This window comes from Medicago truncatula, chromosome 7, assembly GCF_003473485.1.
Source record: "Medicago truncatula cultivar Jemalong A17 chromosome 7, MtrunA17r5.0-ANR, whole genome shotgun sequence".
NCBI classification, from domain to species: Eukaryota; Viridiplantae; Streptophyta; class Magnoliopsida; order Fabales; family Fabaceae; genus Medicago; species Medicago truncatula.
In genome coordinates this window covers 43859269-43874900 of record NC_053048.1, presented here as the reverse complement: position 1 = coordinate 43874900, position 15632 = coordinate 43859269, and the positions used below count along the sequence as shown (strand labels likewise).

The 15632-nt window shown below is 31.6% G+C and overlaps 2 protein-coding genes across 2 annotated transcripts; one reads left to right on the top strand and one right to left on the bottom strand.

The window, feature by feature from the left end:
* Nucleotides 1–163: 163 nt before the first annotated feature.
* Nucleotides 164–1610, bottom strand: LOC112416714 (uncharacterized mitochondrial protein AtMg00810-like). The gene has a single exon (XM_024771052.2). It carries the CDS (start codon nt 1383–1385, stop codon nt 345–347), a length of 1041 nt encoding a protein of 346 aa, XP_024626820.1. The 5' UTR covers nt 1386–1610; the 3' UTR covers nt 164–344.
* A 12692-nt stretch (nt 1611–14302) lies between these two features.
* On the top strand, nt 14303–15632 carry LOC11437936 (18 kDa seed maturation protein). Its single transcript, XM_003625210.4, has 2 exons — nt 14303–14496; nt 14943–15632. Exons 1-2 carry the CDS (start codon nt 14389–14391, stop codon nt 15366–15368), a joined length of 534 nt encoding a protein of 177 aa, XP_003625258.1. The 5' UTR covers nt 14303–14388; the 3' UTR covers nt 15369–15632.

Below are 15632 nucleotides of genomic sequence, written 5' to 3'. Positions count from 1 at the left end.
ACTTGTGATGAGAAGTTAACAGTGTGTAAAACAAAACTGGGCATTTTCGTACTAAAAAAAGGTTACATTAAAAGAAAAGTATTGTCTTTATTAATAGGTATTAATAGGTATAAATAAATGAAATAACAATATGTTTTACTTATTATTACAGAACTTGTTCTGATGATAGGAAAAAATCTGACATTGATGAAATTATAATTGTTATTGATACACACAGGGAGCGTGACCTATATATACCTATATATATGGTCAACAACATCAATAATAAATGGGCAATAATAAATTGGCTAAATACATAGAAAGGAAACAAATAATTCTAATGTAAATGTCTCTAATAGCCCCTCTCAAGCTGGAGTATAAATATCCTTCAATCCCAGCTTGGAAATGAAATTGGAAAAAGGAAGAGGGTCAAGAGGTTTGGTTAGGACATCGGCTAGTTGCTGAGAAGATGAAACAGGCAGCAGATGAAAAAGCTTTTGTTGTAACTTTTCACGGACAATATGACAGTCCAATTCAATATGCTTCGTTCGCTCATGGAATGAAGTGTTGGCAGCGATATGACGAGCAGATTGACTGTCGCAATACAGCAGGGCTGGTGTATGAAATTGCAGATTAAAATCTTGAAGTAAGTAAGTCAGCCATTGTATTTCACACACAGTTGTAGCCATGGCACGGTACTCGGCTTCAGAAGAAGATTTGGAAACAGTGGGCTGCTTTTTGGATTTCCAGGAAATGAGAGAGTCACCTAGAAAGATAGTGTAACATGTGACTGATTTTCTGGTGTCGGGGCAAGTAGCCCAATCTGAATCACAAAAGGCCTTGAGTTGCAAGTGAGAGGTAGATGGATAGAAGAGACCGAGACCTGGGCATGATTTAATGTATCGGAGTACTCTTATGGCAGCTTCATGGTGAGTTGATGTTGGCTTGCTCATGAATTGACTGAGTTGTTGGACAGCGTACGAAATATCAGGTCTGGTATTAGTGAGATAAATGAGTTGACCCACCAGTTGTCTATAAGAAGTCGGATCATCCATGACGGTACCAGAGTCCTGTTGAAGTTTTGTTCCCCGTTGCATAGGAGAGGTGGTTGGCTTGGATGCCAATAGGCCTGTATCATTCAGAAGATCCAAAGCATATTTGCGTTGACATAAATGGATGCCGTGATGTGATCTTGAGATTTCCAACCCAAGAAAAAATTTGAGATAGCCCAAATCTTTGATTTTGAATTTTTGATTCAAGAAAGACTTGATGGTAGTGATTTCTTCTAGGTCATTTCCAGCCAATACAAGATCATCTACATAGATCAACAAAGCAGTAAATGAACCTTTATAATTTTTAATAAAAAGGGATGGATCAGATAAGGATTGTTTGTAGTCTTTGCTCATTAAAGTGGCGGTTAATTTAGAAAATCATTGTTTGCTAGATTGTTTTAATCCATAAAGAGATTTTGTCAATTTGCAAACTTGGTTGGATTTGGAAGTAGAGAGTCCAGGAGGTAAATTCATGTAGACCTCTTCTTCCAAATCTCCATGTAAAAAGGCATTGTGAACATCTAATTGGTGTAAGTGCCAATTATTGGAGGAAGAAATAGCAAGGAGCAATCTAATAGTTGTTAATTTAGCAACAGGAGAGTAAGTATCAAAATAATCTATGCCTTCAACTTGATTATATCCTTTAGCGACTAATCTAGCCTTATATCTTTCAATGGTGCCATTAGCATGATATTTAATTTTATAGACCCATTTACAACCGATAGGTTTCTTACCTGGTGGAAGATCAGTGATAATCCAAGTGTTATTATGGTGAAGAGCTTGGAGTTCATCATCCATGGCATTTTGCCAATGAGGATGTTGAACTGCTTGCTTATAAGTATTAGGTTCTTGATTAACAGTGATAGCAGAAATAAAAGCATAATGAGATGCAGAAAGGTTGTCATATGATAAAGACTTAGATATGGGATACAAAACATCAACATTAGCAATATTATAACAATGAAAATCTTTTAAGTAAGATGGGGGTTGAGAAACTCTTTCCAATTTTCTCAAACGACTTTCATTAATGTGATTAGAATGTAAATCAGATGCAGAATGAGGTATATCATTTGTAAGATCAGATGTAGAATTTGAAACAGGTTCATTTTGAGGGGAAGGGATGCGATCAAATAAAAAGGAGTCATCAAAACACAAAGGATCAAGTATGTCATCATTATGAGTGGTCGGTTGATCATTAATTGAAGATGGATTATGAGAATATGGAAAAATGTGTTCCTGAAAAATAACATTTCTAGAAATGAAAATATTACGAGTATGTAAGTCAAATACAACGTAGCCTTTAGTTCCGAATTTATATCCCAAAAAAACACACTTTCTTGCTCGCGGATCAAGTTTGTCTCTTTTTTGTAGTAAAGTGGAAGCAAAGGAGAGACAACCAAATACTTTAAGATCAAGAAAAGTGGGTGGTTTTTGAAAGAAAATTTCATAAGGGGTTTTGTTTTTAAGAACAGGGGTAGGAAGTCGATTGATTATAAAAACGGCATGAGTGAGTGCATATGACCAAAAACATTTAGGAAGGTGGGACTGAAAAAGTAAAGAACGGGTGACATTTAGCAAGTGTCGATGTTTTCTTTCAACAACAGAGTTTTGTTGAGGTGTCTCTACACATGAAGTTTGATGTAAAATGCCTAAGGAAGAATAAAGAGAAGACATGGCAAATTCAAGGCCATTATCACTCCTTACAACTTTGACTTTAGCAGAGTATTGTGTAGAGATGAATTTTAAAAAAATTTGAATGCAAGTTCTAGTTTCTGATTTTGATTTCATTAAATGAATCCAAGTAAAACGAGAAAAATCATCAACTATGGTTAGAAAATATTGGTGACCTTGTAAAGAAACAGTACTAATTGGTCCCCATATGTAATAGTTCAAAACAATGTGAAGATTTATGCTCACTTGAGGGAAAAGGAATTCTTGTTTGTTTAGCCAAAGGACAAAAATCACAAACAATGTTTTTATTTATTGAAATGTAAGGAAAAGTAGTACAAAGATGTTGCAAAACAGAAGTAGAAGGATGGCCTAATCTATAGTGCCATACATCAAAATCATATAAATTGCTAGATCTTATAGAATTAGAAACAGATGAATCTGCCACAATTTTATTAGAATCTAAAATGTGTAAAGAAGTGTCAGCATGACATGCAGGGCCCTGAGAGTGTAGACTGAGAATGTAGAGGTTGCTGATCAACTCAACATGCCCAATCGTCCTCTGGGTATGCAAATCCTGAAGAACACAAGAGTTACGGGAAAATATAAGTTTGCAGTCCACAGTTTTAGTTAATTGAGAAATAGAGATGAGACTAATACGAAATTGAGGCAAGAAAAGAACATTATTAATCTCAAATTGTTCTGAAAATTTAATTGAACCACAATACTGAGCAATCAAGGTGGTTCCATTTGGAAAAGAGACAGATATTGGTTGAATTTTGTAAAGACTAATAAAACAATGCAAATGAGGGCAGACATGATCACTAGCACCAGAATCTAAAATCCATGTAGAAGGGGAAAATAACATATTACCAGATTTGTTGATGTTAGAAACCATGTGAGTCTTGAGGTCTTCTGTCGATTGCTTATTTGAAGAAGACTCAGAATGGGATGACTTGAGGAGATTAATCAGATATTTATATTCTTCTTTGGACAAGGAAAGATTGTTGTCATGATTATGTTGCTCAACACTGTTGGTTCTTGATTGTTGGGAGTTACCTCTGTGATGAGAAGCAAGACTGTTGGAATCATTTTTTGAGGCTTCAATCTGAGTTTTGGATCGATAACCTGGAGGAAATCCATGTTTGAAGTAGCAGTTATCAATGGTATGATTGGTTTTGTTGCAATTGGTGCAAAGCATTGGGGTTCTTGGACCTTTGCCACACGACCTTTAGACTGATTTGAGATATTTTTAGGGTTTGTGTAATTGATGGAAACAGCGGTGGAATCATCAGAATGGTTAAAGTCTTGTTGAGACACTAACGAATACACTTTTGAAATTGAAGGCAAAGGATCCATTAAGAGAATTTGTGTGCGAACATTGCTGTAAATTGTATTAAGACCTTTCAAAAAACAGATGATATATTCCATATTCTTGTAATTGCGAACAGAATTTGAAAGAGAGCAAGTACAAGGGTTTACACAGGAGCAAGAAGGGGTAGGTCGAAGGTCTTCCAATTCATCCCAAAGGATTTTCATATCAGTAAAATATTTTGAGAGGGATTGATCTCCTTGTTGAGTGGAATGAAGATCACGAAGGAGATCAGAAACCCTAAAAAAATTTCCTTTTGAGAATCGCTCCTCAAGATCTTTCCAAAGTTCAAATGCAGACTCAATGCAAATTGTACTTTGAAAAATATGAGGAGATAAGGTTCTGGTGATCCAAGAAAGCACCATGTTGTTGCATCTATCCCAAAGATCATATGTGGAATCAAGATAAGAAGGTTTAGGGAGAGTACCATTGATAAACCTGATTTTGTTCTTGGAAGATAGAGCACGTTTCATTGCTCTACCCAGTTGTGATAGTTGTGATCGGTGAGAGGAGTAGAAACCAACACCGCACCGGGATTTTCACTAGGATGAAGGAAGAACGGACTTCTTGGATCCTGCGATGGATCTTTGATTGTTTTGGATCCGGTCAGATTAACATCGCGATCAGAATCGGAATTTGATTCGCTCATCGTGTTTGATGATCGGAGAAAGGTTGAAGAAGAAATTTGGCAGCGGAAGGGATAACCGAAACCCTAGGTTTCGTCTGATACCATATTACAGAACTTGTTCTGATGATAGGAAAAAATCTGACATTGATGAAATTATAATTGTTATTGATACACACAGGGAGCGTGACCTATATATACCTATATATATGGTCAACAACATCAATAATAAATGGGCAATAATAAATTGGCTAAATACATAGAAAGGAAACAAATAATTCTAATGTAAATGTCTCTAATACTTATAAAAATAATATGCCATCAGAGTCTATCGATTTAGTCATTTACCATTTATGTAAATGCATCAAGTTTAATAATTGTAGACGCAAGAGGATGTATCGAGCGGTTCCAAAAAGAGATTGATTGCATTCAAAAATAGGGAACTAAACAATATTGTTCATTTTTAAGCTCAAAGATGGGCAACTAGTGGAAAAATTTATCAACAAGTCATGGGGGCAAAGAAAATAATGTTATAGTACCCATTTTCATAAAATAAAAAAAAAACAAAAAAAAATAACATGTTTCACATGTAGAAATTAGGCCTCAGCACAATTACAAGGCAAGTTATGGACAATCAAATTCAATGATAAATTATCACTCATAACAAGGAAGGGCATAACATATGATGAATGATTTAACGTCTATTTGGTTCCGCGTTTGGAACCCATAAACGTACTTTTAAGAGTGTTCACCGTGGCTTTTCCATTTTGAAGTGTGTTTGGTTGTCTCTATCCAAACAACATCAACTCATAAGAATCACTTATAAGAAAGTGTCTCCAAACATAAATCAATCACCTCAAACTCACTTTTAACCAAAATCAATTCCAACAAAATCAATTCTATAAAAATCAGTTTTCGCCACCGATACCAAACACACACTTATGTAAGCATATGTAGTGATCCAAAAACTCACTTATACACCGGTGGTGGTGGTAAAATTTAAGGCTTTGGCTCCTCAAGAGTTATGCATGGTGGTAATGATGGTGATGATGTTGAACAAATATATTCTCCTCAAGAGTCATGTAACTGAAACATACTCATGTTGAAAAATAAAGGAAATAATTTTTTAGTCGAACCAAAATAGCAAACGAAAATGGTGCCAAAACATCGATAGGCACTAAGTGCACAGACATATCGTGTAATAAGAAGGACCGATCCCACAAAGACTTTGTATCGAATATCAATCTCTTTTGCTACGGTGATCAGCTAAAAGAATAATAATTAGAATGATGGTTTTTTGAGTAAATAGTCAATTTCTCTCTTGAAATTGTAAGTTTTATCAATTAGCTCTCTGAAATTAACAAAACTTTAATTACCACCCTGAAATTTCACAACGTTAGTCAATTTACCCCCTCCGTCAAATTTTTCTGTTAGTGAACATGACGTTTTGCAAATACCCCCCTGAAGTTTTGCACTTATGTGCAAAATGCCCCCCAAATTTAAAAATTTATATTATTTTTTTCTTAAAAACAAACAATTAATAGTTAAATATTAAATAAAACTAACTATTAATTTTGAAATTTGGGAAAACTACATGCATATATACATCAAAATAGGCTTCAAAATGGGGAAAAATATGTATTTTTTAAAGTGACAATAATGGGATGATTTGTTGATTAATATTGGGGGTTGTGTAGTTTAAATGGTTTGAGCAAATTGTTGAAGGAGTTGGAGGAGTTAAAAGACTAAGATGGCGAAGGAGAAAATATAAATTTAAATCTGATTATTAATTTGTTTATAAACCTCTAAAAATAATAATTTGTCTATTAGAAATAACCATTATTGTCACTTTAAAAATACACATTTTTTCCTATTTTGATGTATATATGTATGTAGTTTTTCCAAACTCCAAAATTAATAGTTAGCTTTAATATTTAACTATTAATTGTTTGTTTTTAAGAAAAAATAATATAAATTTTTAAGTTTTGGGGTATTTTGCACGTAAGTGCAAAACTTCAGAGGGGTATTTGCAAAACGTCATGTTCACTAACAGAAAAATTTGACGGAGCGGGTAAATTGACTAACGTTGTGAAATTTCAGTGGGGTAATTGAAATTTTGTTAATTTTAAGAAAGTAATTGATGAAACTTACAATTTTAGGGGGAAAATTGACTATTTATTCATAATTTTTTATAGTGAAAATATGCAATCATGCAAAAGGCGTTTAGGACTGTGGTTTCATCGTAATGATAGAAACTCCAATATCAATTCTTCTCGTTTGTTATGAAAATCAAAATTTTAACGACGGGGTATATACTAACGTAATCATGTCTCCTTTCTAAGAAGAAAATGTGTGTTTTAAACCAACAAAGATATCCTATTTTCATGGTGGAATTTTGGACAAAAACCATTCAGATTTATCACCTTATAATTAAAATAGAGGCATGTTAATTTGTGTCTAAGGCAAATGTTAAGCCACCTAAAAATATAAACATTTTTTTAAATTTTGTGCATTAAATTAATCAAAAGTAACAAAATTAAATTCAAAATGCATTAATTATAACAAAATATTTCTACTTTAACTCATTTACTTGTGTTTTAAGGGTATAAATTATCATTTCTTTTAATAATACTTCATCCGGTCCTTATTATAAGAAAAAAATTGACTTTTTAAGTTCATAGAATAATTAATGTATCATATTGTAAATATAAACTGGATACATCACTTATACAATAAACTAAAAAAGTCAATTGTTTCTTATAATAACGACCCGATAGAGTATAATAATAATTTGGAACGTGGACAAAATGTGGTTACAAAATTTGGAATTAAAAACATGTCTACAAAATCAAGTCAAACATTATAATTAATAATATGATAATAATTTTCCATTAAAATATTTTTCATATTTCTAAATTAAAAATATGGGACACAAAATATTTGAAACTTTTAAAATATACTCAAAATTTACAACAATTGACACAAGGAAAATCGATTATGAAACCTTGAGACAGCAGCGAAGCTAACGAAAATTCTACGTCGGGGCCAAATATAAACAAAAATAAAATATTTTTAAAAGAAGCATATGAAATTTAAAGATAAAATATATTTTTAGTCCCGTAAATTATAATTTTATAGGACTGGTCCTTCAAAAAATTTATTCAATTTATGTCTCATCTTTTTATAATCTTACAAAATAAATGAAGTGTTTTTAGTTTTGCATTAAGGCTCCGTTTGGATTGGCTTATTTTAAGCTTATGTGAGTTTATCTACTTCTATAAGTTTTTTTAAAGGCGTTTGGGTAAATCAGTAAAAATAGCTTATCGTAATTTCATAAGCTGCTTATGCTATATTTTAATAAGGCTAATTTTTTAGCTTAACACAAGGCTTATCACGGAGCTTATGGAATTCAAGGACCTCCTTCGATTCTCCCCCATTCCACTTCTTTACAAACCTATTTTTTAATTATTATTATTATTTTTTTAACGAAAGAAAACTATCTGTTGGCAGGCACCGCTTATCTTTGGCCATGATGAATTGAGAAAGATAGTATACACTTATCTTTTTTAGTAACACACGTAACAACATCATTAAAGATAAAAATAACAAACATAATTTATTCTCTCTTTTTTTTTTTAACAAACTGTACATAATTTTTATATATATGTTAAACCCCTTCAGGTTCTACAATCATAATTTCTTCTCAAGATTATTTACAGTGTTTACAAACTGCAGCGCACAGATACAATAACCAGGTAACTTTTTCATAGTTGTTTTGCTTCTTCTTCCTTGCATGTTTTTTATAATTTTTTCTTCCTTTTCTTCATACTGTCATCTTCCAATTTGTTCCTCATCTTTTCACTAACCATTAATAATTTCATCTTCAACTTGTCTTGTTTCCATCATTAATTCATAATTATTTATTTTTACTTCCTTGCAATAGTTTTTTTCTTCAAGATGACCTATCAATTTAGTAATTTGTGTTCATCTATTTTTTTTTTTTAAATGTTACAATAATGTGACACTTAGGGATATAAATAATTTTTAGAATTGTCTTTGTAGAAAAATATTACCTTGTTGATGCTGGTTATCCTATCTTTATGGGATACATGGGTCCCTACAAAACCACCAGGTATCATCTCCCTCATTTCGGATTGGAGCCTAGAGCTAGAGGGAGAAATGAAGTGTTTAATTATATGCACTCTAGCCTTTAAAGCACAATTGAACGATCGTTTGGATGTTGCAAAGCTAAGTGGAAAATTTTCGAAAACATGCCTCCTTTTTTATTGAATACTACGAATCAAATCATTGTTGCTTGTATAACATTGCACAACTTCATAAGAAGGAACGACAAATATGATGCAGAATTTCGCATGTTTGATGAACATGTTGTGTTAGAGGATAGTGTTGAAGCACAAGATAGTATAGCTCAAGGTATCACTTGGGAAGAGCCAAATCAAGGGAGCATTAAACAAATGGAGCGAGTAAGAAATATCATTAGAGATCAGATGTCTAGAAATATATAGGTTTATTTTATTTTTGTTTTTAACTATTATTTATAAAGATTTATTAAAAAAAAAACTATTTGTTTATAAAGATTTATTCAACAATGGTGTAAGACTATTAAACTTTTACATACGTGATTATTTCTTACTTTTATATTTATATTATTATACTTTTTTTTAAAAGAAAGTTTATCATATATTATTATACTTGTGTACGATGATGTTTAGACTATTTATTTATACCTCTGATATTAATTTTGTCTTGTATGAATATTGATTTTTTTTTTAAGGACGAATATTGATTATACTATATATATATAATTATAATTAATAAATTATAATATTGTTTTTTATATCTTGATTAATTTTAAAAAAAAAATCTTGATAATTGTGGTTTAATTCTTTGAGTTTTTTTGTTAAATTAAAAATATTTAAAATTTCGATAATTGCTTATGTAATGTCACATCCAAACACTTCAAGTTATGTAAGTACTTTTTAGTGTACATATCCAAACGTTAAATAGTTTATTGAGTATAAGAGCTTATGATGTGAGCTCTAGTGCTATAAGCTCTAATGCTATAAGCATCAATATAAACTGTTTATCCAAATGGGGCCTAAATCTCTCTAACAACAATTAAGGACTAAAATCAAACAAAATGTGAGGAACTTAACTTAAAAATTACGAGTGTTGTAGATACTAAAAACAAATTTAATCTGAAACTTAACCAACTCGTAAAAATCACAATAATTCTTACTTATATGAAACGTAAATTGAAGCAACAACAAATGAAATAAAAATTGACAATAAATATTTAAAAAAGTTGGGCAAAACGTGTTTTAAGAAATTAATTTTATTCATAGTTGATTGTTTAATGAAAAGATTATTAATGTGTTTCAATGTAAACAATAAGTTATTTGTAATAACTTATTATCCATTTCATTTGTTTCTTATTATTGTTGTTGAAATTTTTTCTCTATAGGTGTTATTGAGACTAAAAGTATCAAACCAATACAAATAAATCAATCAATGATGTCTTGTCACTGATACAAATAAAAAATCTCTTATTTATTATGCTAATTTTCTGCAATCAAACTTGTTTAGGGTAGTTCAATATTTATTATTTGGGGTAGATAAATATAAATAGATCTTAACCAATTGAAGAATTTTTTTATTTTTTATTTGGATAGCAAGAGTTACCCCATCTTATTGAAGAGAACCGCCCCTACCTTGAGAGGAACACCCATCAAGGTTCTAAGCCAACACTGAACTAACCCAAGTGGGTTCACTATTGTTCTCGATCACTATGTGGGTGGCATTTACCCTACACAAGTGTAAAACTTGTGTAGCATGCACAAATTCTAAAGTTACATGCAGCTTGGGTATGATACACAACTCTTTTGCTTGGATACCGTAAACGTCACCCACTACGTGTGGTCGGGTTTGCTACTAGCGATGTAATTCTGGCTGATATGAATAGATTTACAATCTGATGGCAACTCAAAAGGGGTAGCCTTGGTGAAAACTACCAAAAAAACAAAGAAATGATTGAGTGGCCAGTATAGGGAGATGGGCGAAAATCGTGAAAGAAAAAATAAAGTGTGAAGAAAGGTAGAATGGATAAAATGATTGAATGACTTGAATTGAAATTAAGCATGAAGAGAAGGTTGTGCTTCTATTAAACATTATTGGTGATCTTCACTCTCTTAAATGAAAAATGTACTCCCTCCAGTCTCATATGCAAAAAAATATTATCTTTTTAAGTTCATTAAATAAATAATGTATTTATTTTACAATGTAGACAAAATATATTAATTATTCAATGAACCTATAAAAAGAATATTTTCTTATATATATGAGATCGGAGGGATATATTGCTAATGGCCATGGTCCTAAACAAAGAGTCAATTGACGGTTTAAGATACCACACGAGATAAACAAGTGTACTAGAGAGAGAGATCGATGGCATCAACTGTTGGAATAATGTCATCAAATGCGGTCAATTGTTAATACCTTTTCATCAAATAATAACACCATAATGCCGTATTACCGTTGTCTCTTACTTAAACAATCAACTGAGTTTTAAAGTTTTAATTCAATTGATTTCATTATTAAACCAATACACTCGTGTAACGTTGGCCACCTTTATTCTCATAAATGGTCCATGTTTATGTTACAATAGGAGAAGTTTGACCATATAAATTAGGTAACTTCTACTATACACTTAAAAAAAATAGTGTACCGATACACCTATATATTAAATGAATAGTTTAATGAATATTTTTTTCTTAGAAAAAATATATTCTATTACTTACAATTATAATAATTATACTTTATTTTTCAAAAGTGTCGGCAAATCAAAATTCAATTTTTTTTTAATTTTTAATACTCATAATATTAAGGGGCGGTTTCACCGCCCGGCGACCCCGGGCGGTCGTTCGGTCTCGATCGATAATTTTTGCACATTAGACCCAATCCAAAAGTCAATTAACACACTTACAAAAAGAAAAATTTGGGCAATCTGAAAATTCTCACACGCAAATAGGTCTTGGAATTTTATTTAGCACACTATTGACGGGTTCATCTCTCTTATTTTAACGGGTTAATTGTTCAAATTGACCCTGTAATATACCTTATCTCTGAAAAATGACACTTAAAAATACAAAACATATATTCTAGCATTGTAACTTGAATTTCTTCTTATTTTTGACACCCTGTAATATACGTGTAGTCTAAAAATGTGACCTACATGTTGAATTTTTTCATACATGATTAGCACGTTAAAATATAGCTTTACATAAAAAATTAAATTTCTTCGACCAGAGATCAAAATTTCACTGTGAAGGTTCTTATCATGTTCTAGTCATGCCTACAAAATTAGGGAACTAAATTTGACTTGTGAGTATACGCTTACGCGGAACAAAATTTCAATTTTGCACATTTTGGTTGAAAAATCATAATAAATTTAAACGACTTCGAAATGCTATGAAACTTTACATATCCTTTTTATGTATTTTTTATAGATGTCTCTGCAAATAATGAGCTCAAAATTCGATTTATAGGTCGAGATTTTCATTGTTTTGTTTTTTGAGCTTATGACACTTTAAAAATTCATAATTAATTTGTCGTTTGTCGAAAATTTATAAATTTTTTGTGTAAAGCCGTATTTTAACGTTCTTAACTCGCCTCTAACAAATCATGAAAAAATTAAATCTCTCGGTTGCTTTTTTGGACTTCGCGTATATTACAGTGTTATAAATAATAATTTTTTTGAATTACATGGTCAAAATACATGTTATTTAATTACAGGGCCAATTTTCAGACTTCACATATATTATATTGTCAATTTTAATTAATAATCCTATTTTAAATTGTACTTTTATTGACAAAATGATAAACCTCTTTTATTTCAATTTTTTTAATTATTAAAATTAAAAAAAAATTGATTTATGACTGTTGATATAATTTGGGATAAATTTTTCGCCCGGGCTCCATAAATTTCCTAGCTCCGCCACTGATAATATTGAATATTGATTATATTTTTTGGATAAAATGTTAAAAAAATTAGTATGATTCTTATAAATGATAAAATGATATTTTTTCTTATGAAATGATATTTTTTAAAAAGTCAATAGACATCTCTTTATTACATAAAAATGATTGTTAATTTATTGAATTATGAAATAGGTGTACCGATACACCTTAATTTAAAGGTGTACCGTAGAAACTCACTATAAATTATGTATATAATGGTCTCAAAGGTTTTCCAATATAGAGATCGGAGAATCTGAAAACACACAACTCATCCTCTTATTATTCTTTTATAATGATCTTTGATCATTATTTGTGAGACTCCAATGTATTGGCCTCGAGTACACGAATTCAAACACACAGTTATGAAAACTTTGAGGAGCAAAACTAAATATTAAATTGTATCAAGAGGTTCACCAAAAAATTTCTTTCGGGAGAGTGGTTTTTACCACCGCATAACAAATCTCTTCTATCTTTCTTAACTATCCAAAATCTATTCTACTTTTTATTAATTTTCCAACATCAACTTCAATAGAGTAGATATTTTAATTCCTTTAAAATGAAGCAAATATCAAATGTGAATGAAAATGGAAATGGAAAGGAATAAACTTCAAAAGTTGTTTTTATGCAACAATTCCAAGTGGTTTGAATGAATTTTTGATTGAGGTTAACCTTATATGAATTCTTGGTTCAACTGATGATCCAACTCGATCATGAAAATATTGGTTTTTAGCACTAGCACACATGGTGATACAGATAGGTTCTCTTCATTTTTTCCTCCCATATTGTTTAAAATCTCAATTATGAATTTTTTTTTTTAAGGGATAAATATTCTTTTATTTTTTTTTATTTTTTTTATTAAAACCCATCCAACATTTTGTTTTTCTTTTCAACGGTGAAACTAATAAAAAGACAATCAAATAGAGTTACAATATATCGAACCAATTCGATCAAAGTTATAAATTCGATTCGACAATTAATTCATTATACTTAGTTTATAAATCAAATAAATTGAGTCATTTGTATATGACTCATTTTTTTCCTTCGTATTTATGTCGGTTTGAACTTTTTATGTGTCAATCAAATGAGACAAATTTTATTTTAATTCAATCTTTATCTTTTTGATAAAAAAATCAATTTAATAGCCCAAATATCCAAAAAAAAAAAAAAAAAGTATTTTTACAATTTTTTCCTGTTGTGATTCAAGCAATCAAATTATTTATCAATATAAAGTATGTCAAGTCCAAACCAAAAAGTATTATATGAAACTTTATAGTCGAGTTTTAAATTAAACAAATTCTTGTGTCACATTTTATAAGCCTGTATATCTGAGTTCTTTGGTGAGGATGTCTCAAAATAAGCCCTCGAGTGGTTGTCAGCCACGTGCCCTAACTTCCTAAACCGCCACACTTGTATCAATTATCTACAGACACCCGGCATACACGTGTAAGATGCTTACCTCGATCATTACCTTCAGAAACTTGCCACGTGTCCTTCATTTGACACGTGTTCATAAGGTACCTTGGCATCTAAATCTATATAAGGGATACGAGTGCAGTGTGCTTTTAGACATAGAGCAAAAGAAAACGAAGCAATCTCAAAAAAAAAGGAATTGAATTTTTTTGATCGTTAAAGAAGTTGAAATCTTAAAATTAAAAATGCAGGGAGCTAAGAAAGCTGGAGAGACCATTAAGGAAACAGCTGCCAACATTGGTGCTTCTGCCAAATCTGGTATGGAGAAGACCAAGGCCACCCTTCAAGAGAAGGTATTCCTTTAATTTGTCTTATTTTTACTAATAGGGTAGTATCAACTTATATTTTCTTTTCTGAATAAATTGTTAATTTTTTGTAAGATATGTTCCTAAACAAATTCAGTTACACATAAAATGATTTTTTTTTTAATCAAATGTAATTAATCATGGTATATGCCTGATTATTATTATTTTTTAGGTACATTTTAGGTGCAACATTATTTCAATCAAAATTAACCATAAAATTACCTCTTAGTTAAGGATAGTTTTTAATGTTGTGTGAGCTAGCAAATATGTCACACCTTCGCATTTCAATGTAAAATGTTGGTATTAAAAATCATTATAATTCCAGGAAAAATAGTATACTTTTGAAGAACTCTTTTTTCTTCTTTCAATGTGCTAGTTATGGGTCACATTTGTGTTGTTTGTTCCTAACATGTGTTGAACTAATTTATCTCCAGACTGAGAAGATGACAGCACGTGATCCTGTGCAAAAAGAGATGGCAACCCATAAGAAAGAGGCAAAGATGAACCAGGCAGAGCTAGATAAGCTGGCAGCACGTGAACACAATGCGGCGGTCAAACAGACGACCACTGCTGCGGCTGGGCATATGGGTCAGCCCCACCACACCACAGGGACGACTGGAACGGGGACCGCCACATACTCTACCACTGGGAATTATGGACATCCCACTGGGGCACATCAGATGTCAGCCATGCCTGGTCATGGAACTGGACAGCCCACGGGCCATGTCGTCGACGGTGTGGTGGGCTCACACCCTATTGGGACTAATAGAGGCACAGATGGGACCGCCACGGCCCATAATACCCGTGTTGGTGGAAATCCAAATGCCACAGGGTACACCACTGGTGGTACTTATAAATGAATACAATGATAGCTAACTGCTTCATTACACACAAAATAAGGTTTAGTTTATGTGGTTGTATGTTTGTTTTCCTCTTAAGTCATTGTCTGTCTTAAGAGGTTTAATTTATGTTTGTTTCATTTCCTTTTCTTTTTTGGTCTGAGCTTGTGGATGTTCCAATTTATTTATGTACGTGGGACATTCTGTGACATGCTCACATGGAGTTGTAATTTCACTTTGCTTGAATAAATAAAAAATTAGGAGAGTTTAATAATTATACATAAA

What these genes read in the sequence shown, in the direction of transcription:
- LOC112416714 (XM_024771052.2), bottom strand. Translation starts at nt 1,385, where the DNA reads ATGAGCAAAGACTACAAACAATCCTTATCTGATCCATCCCTTTTTATT.
- LOC11437936 (XM_003625210.4), top strand. Translation starts at nt 14,389, where the DNA reads ATGCAGGGAGCTAAGAAAGCTGGAGAGACCATTAAGGAAACAGCTGCC. An exon ending in AGGCCACCCTTCAAGAGAAG is followed by an intron (nt 14,497 to 14,942) that starts GTATTCCTTTAA and finishes ATTTATCTCCAG; the next exon opens with ACTGAGAAGATGACAGCACG.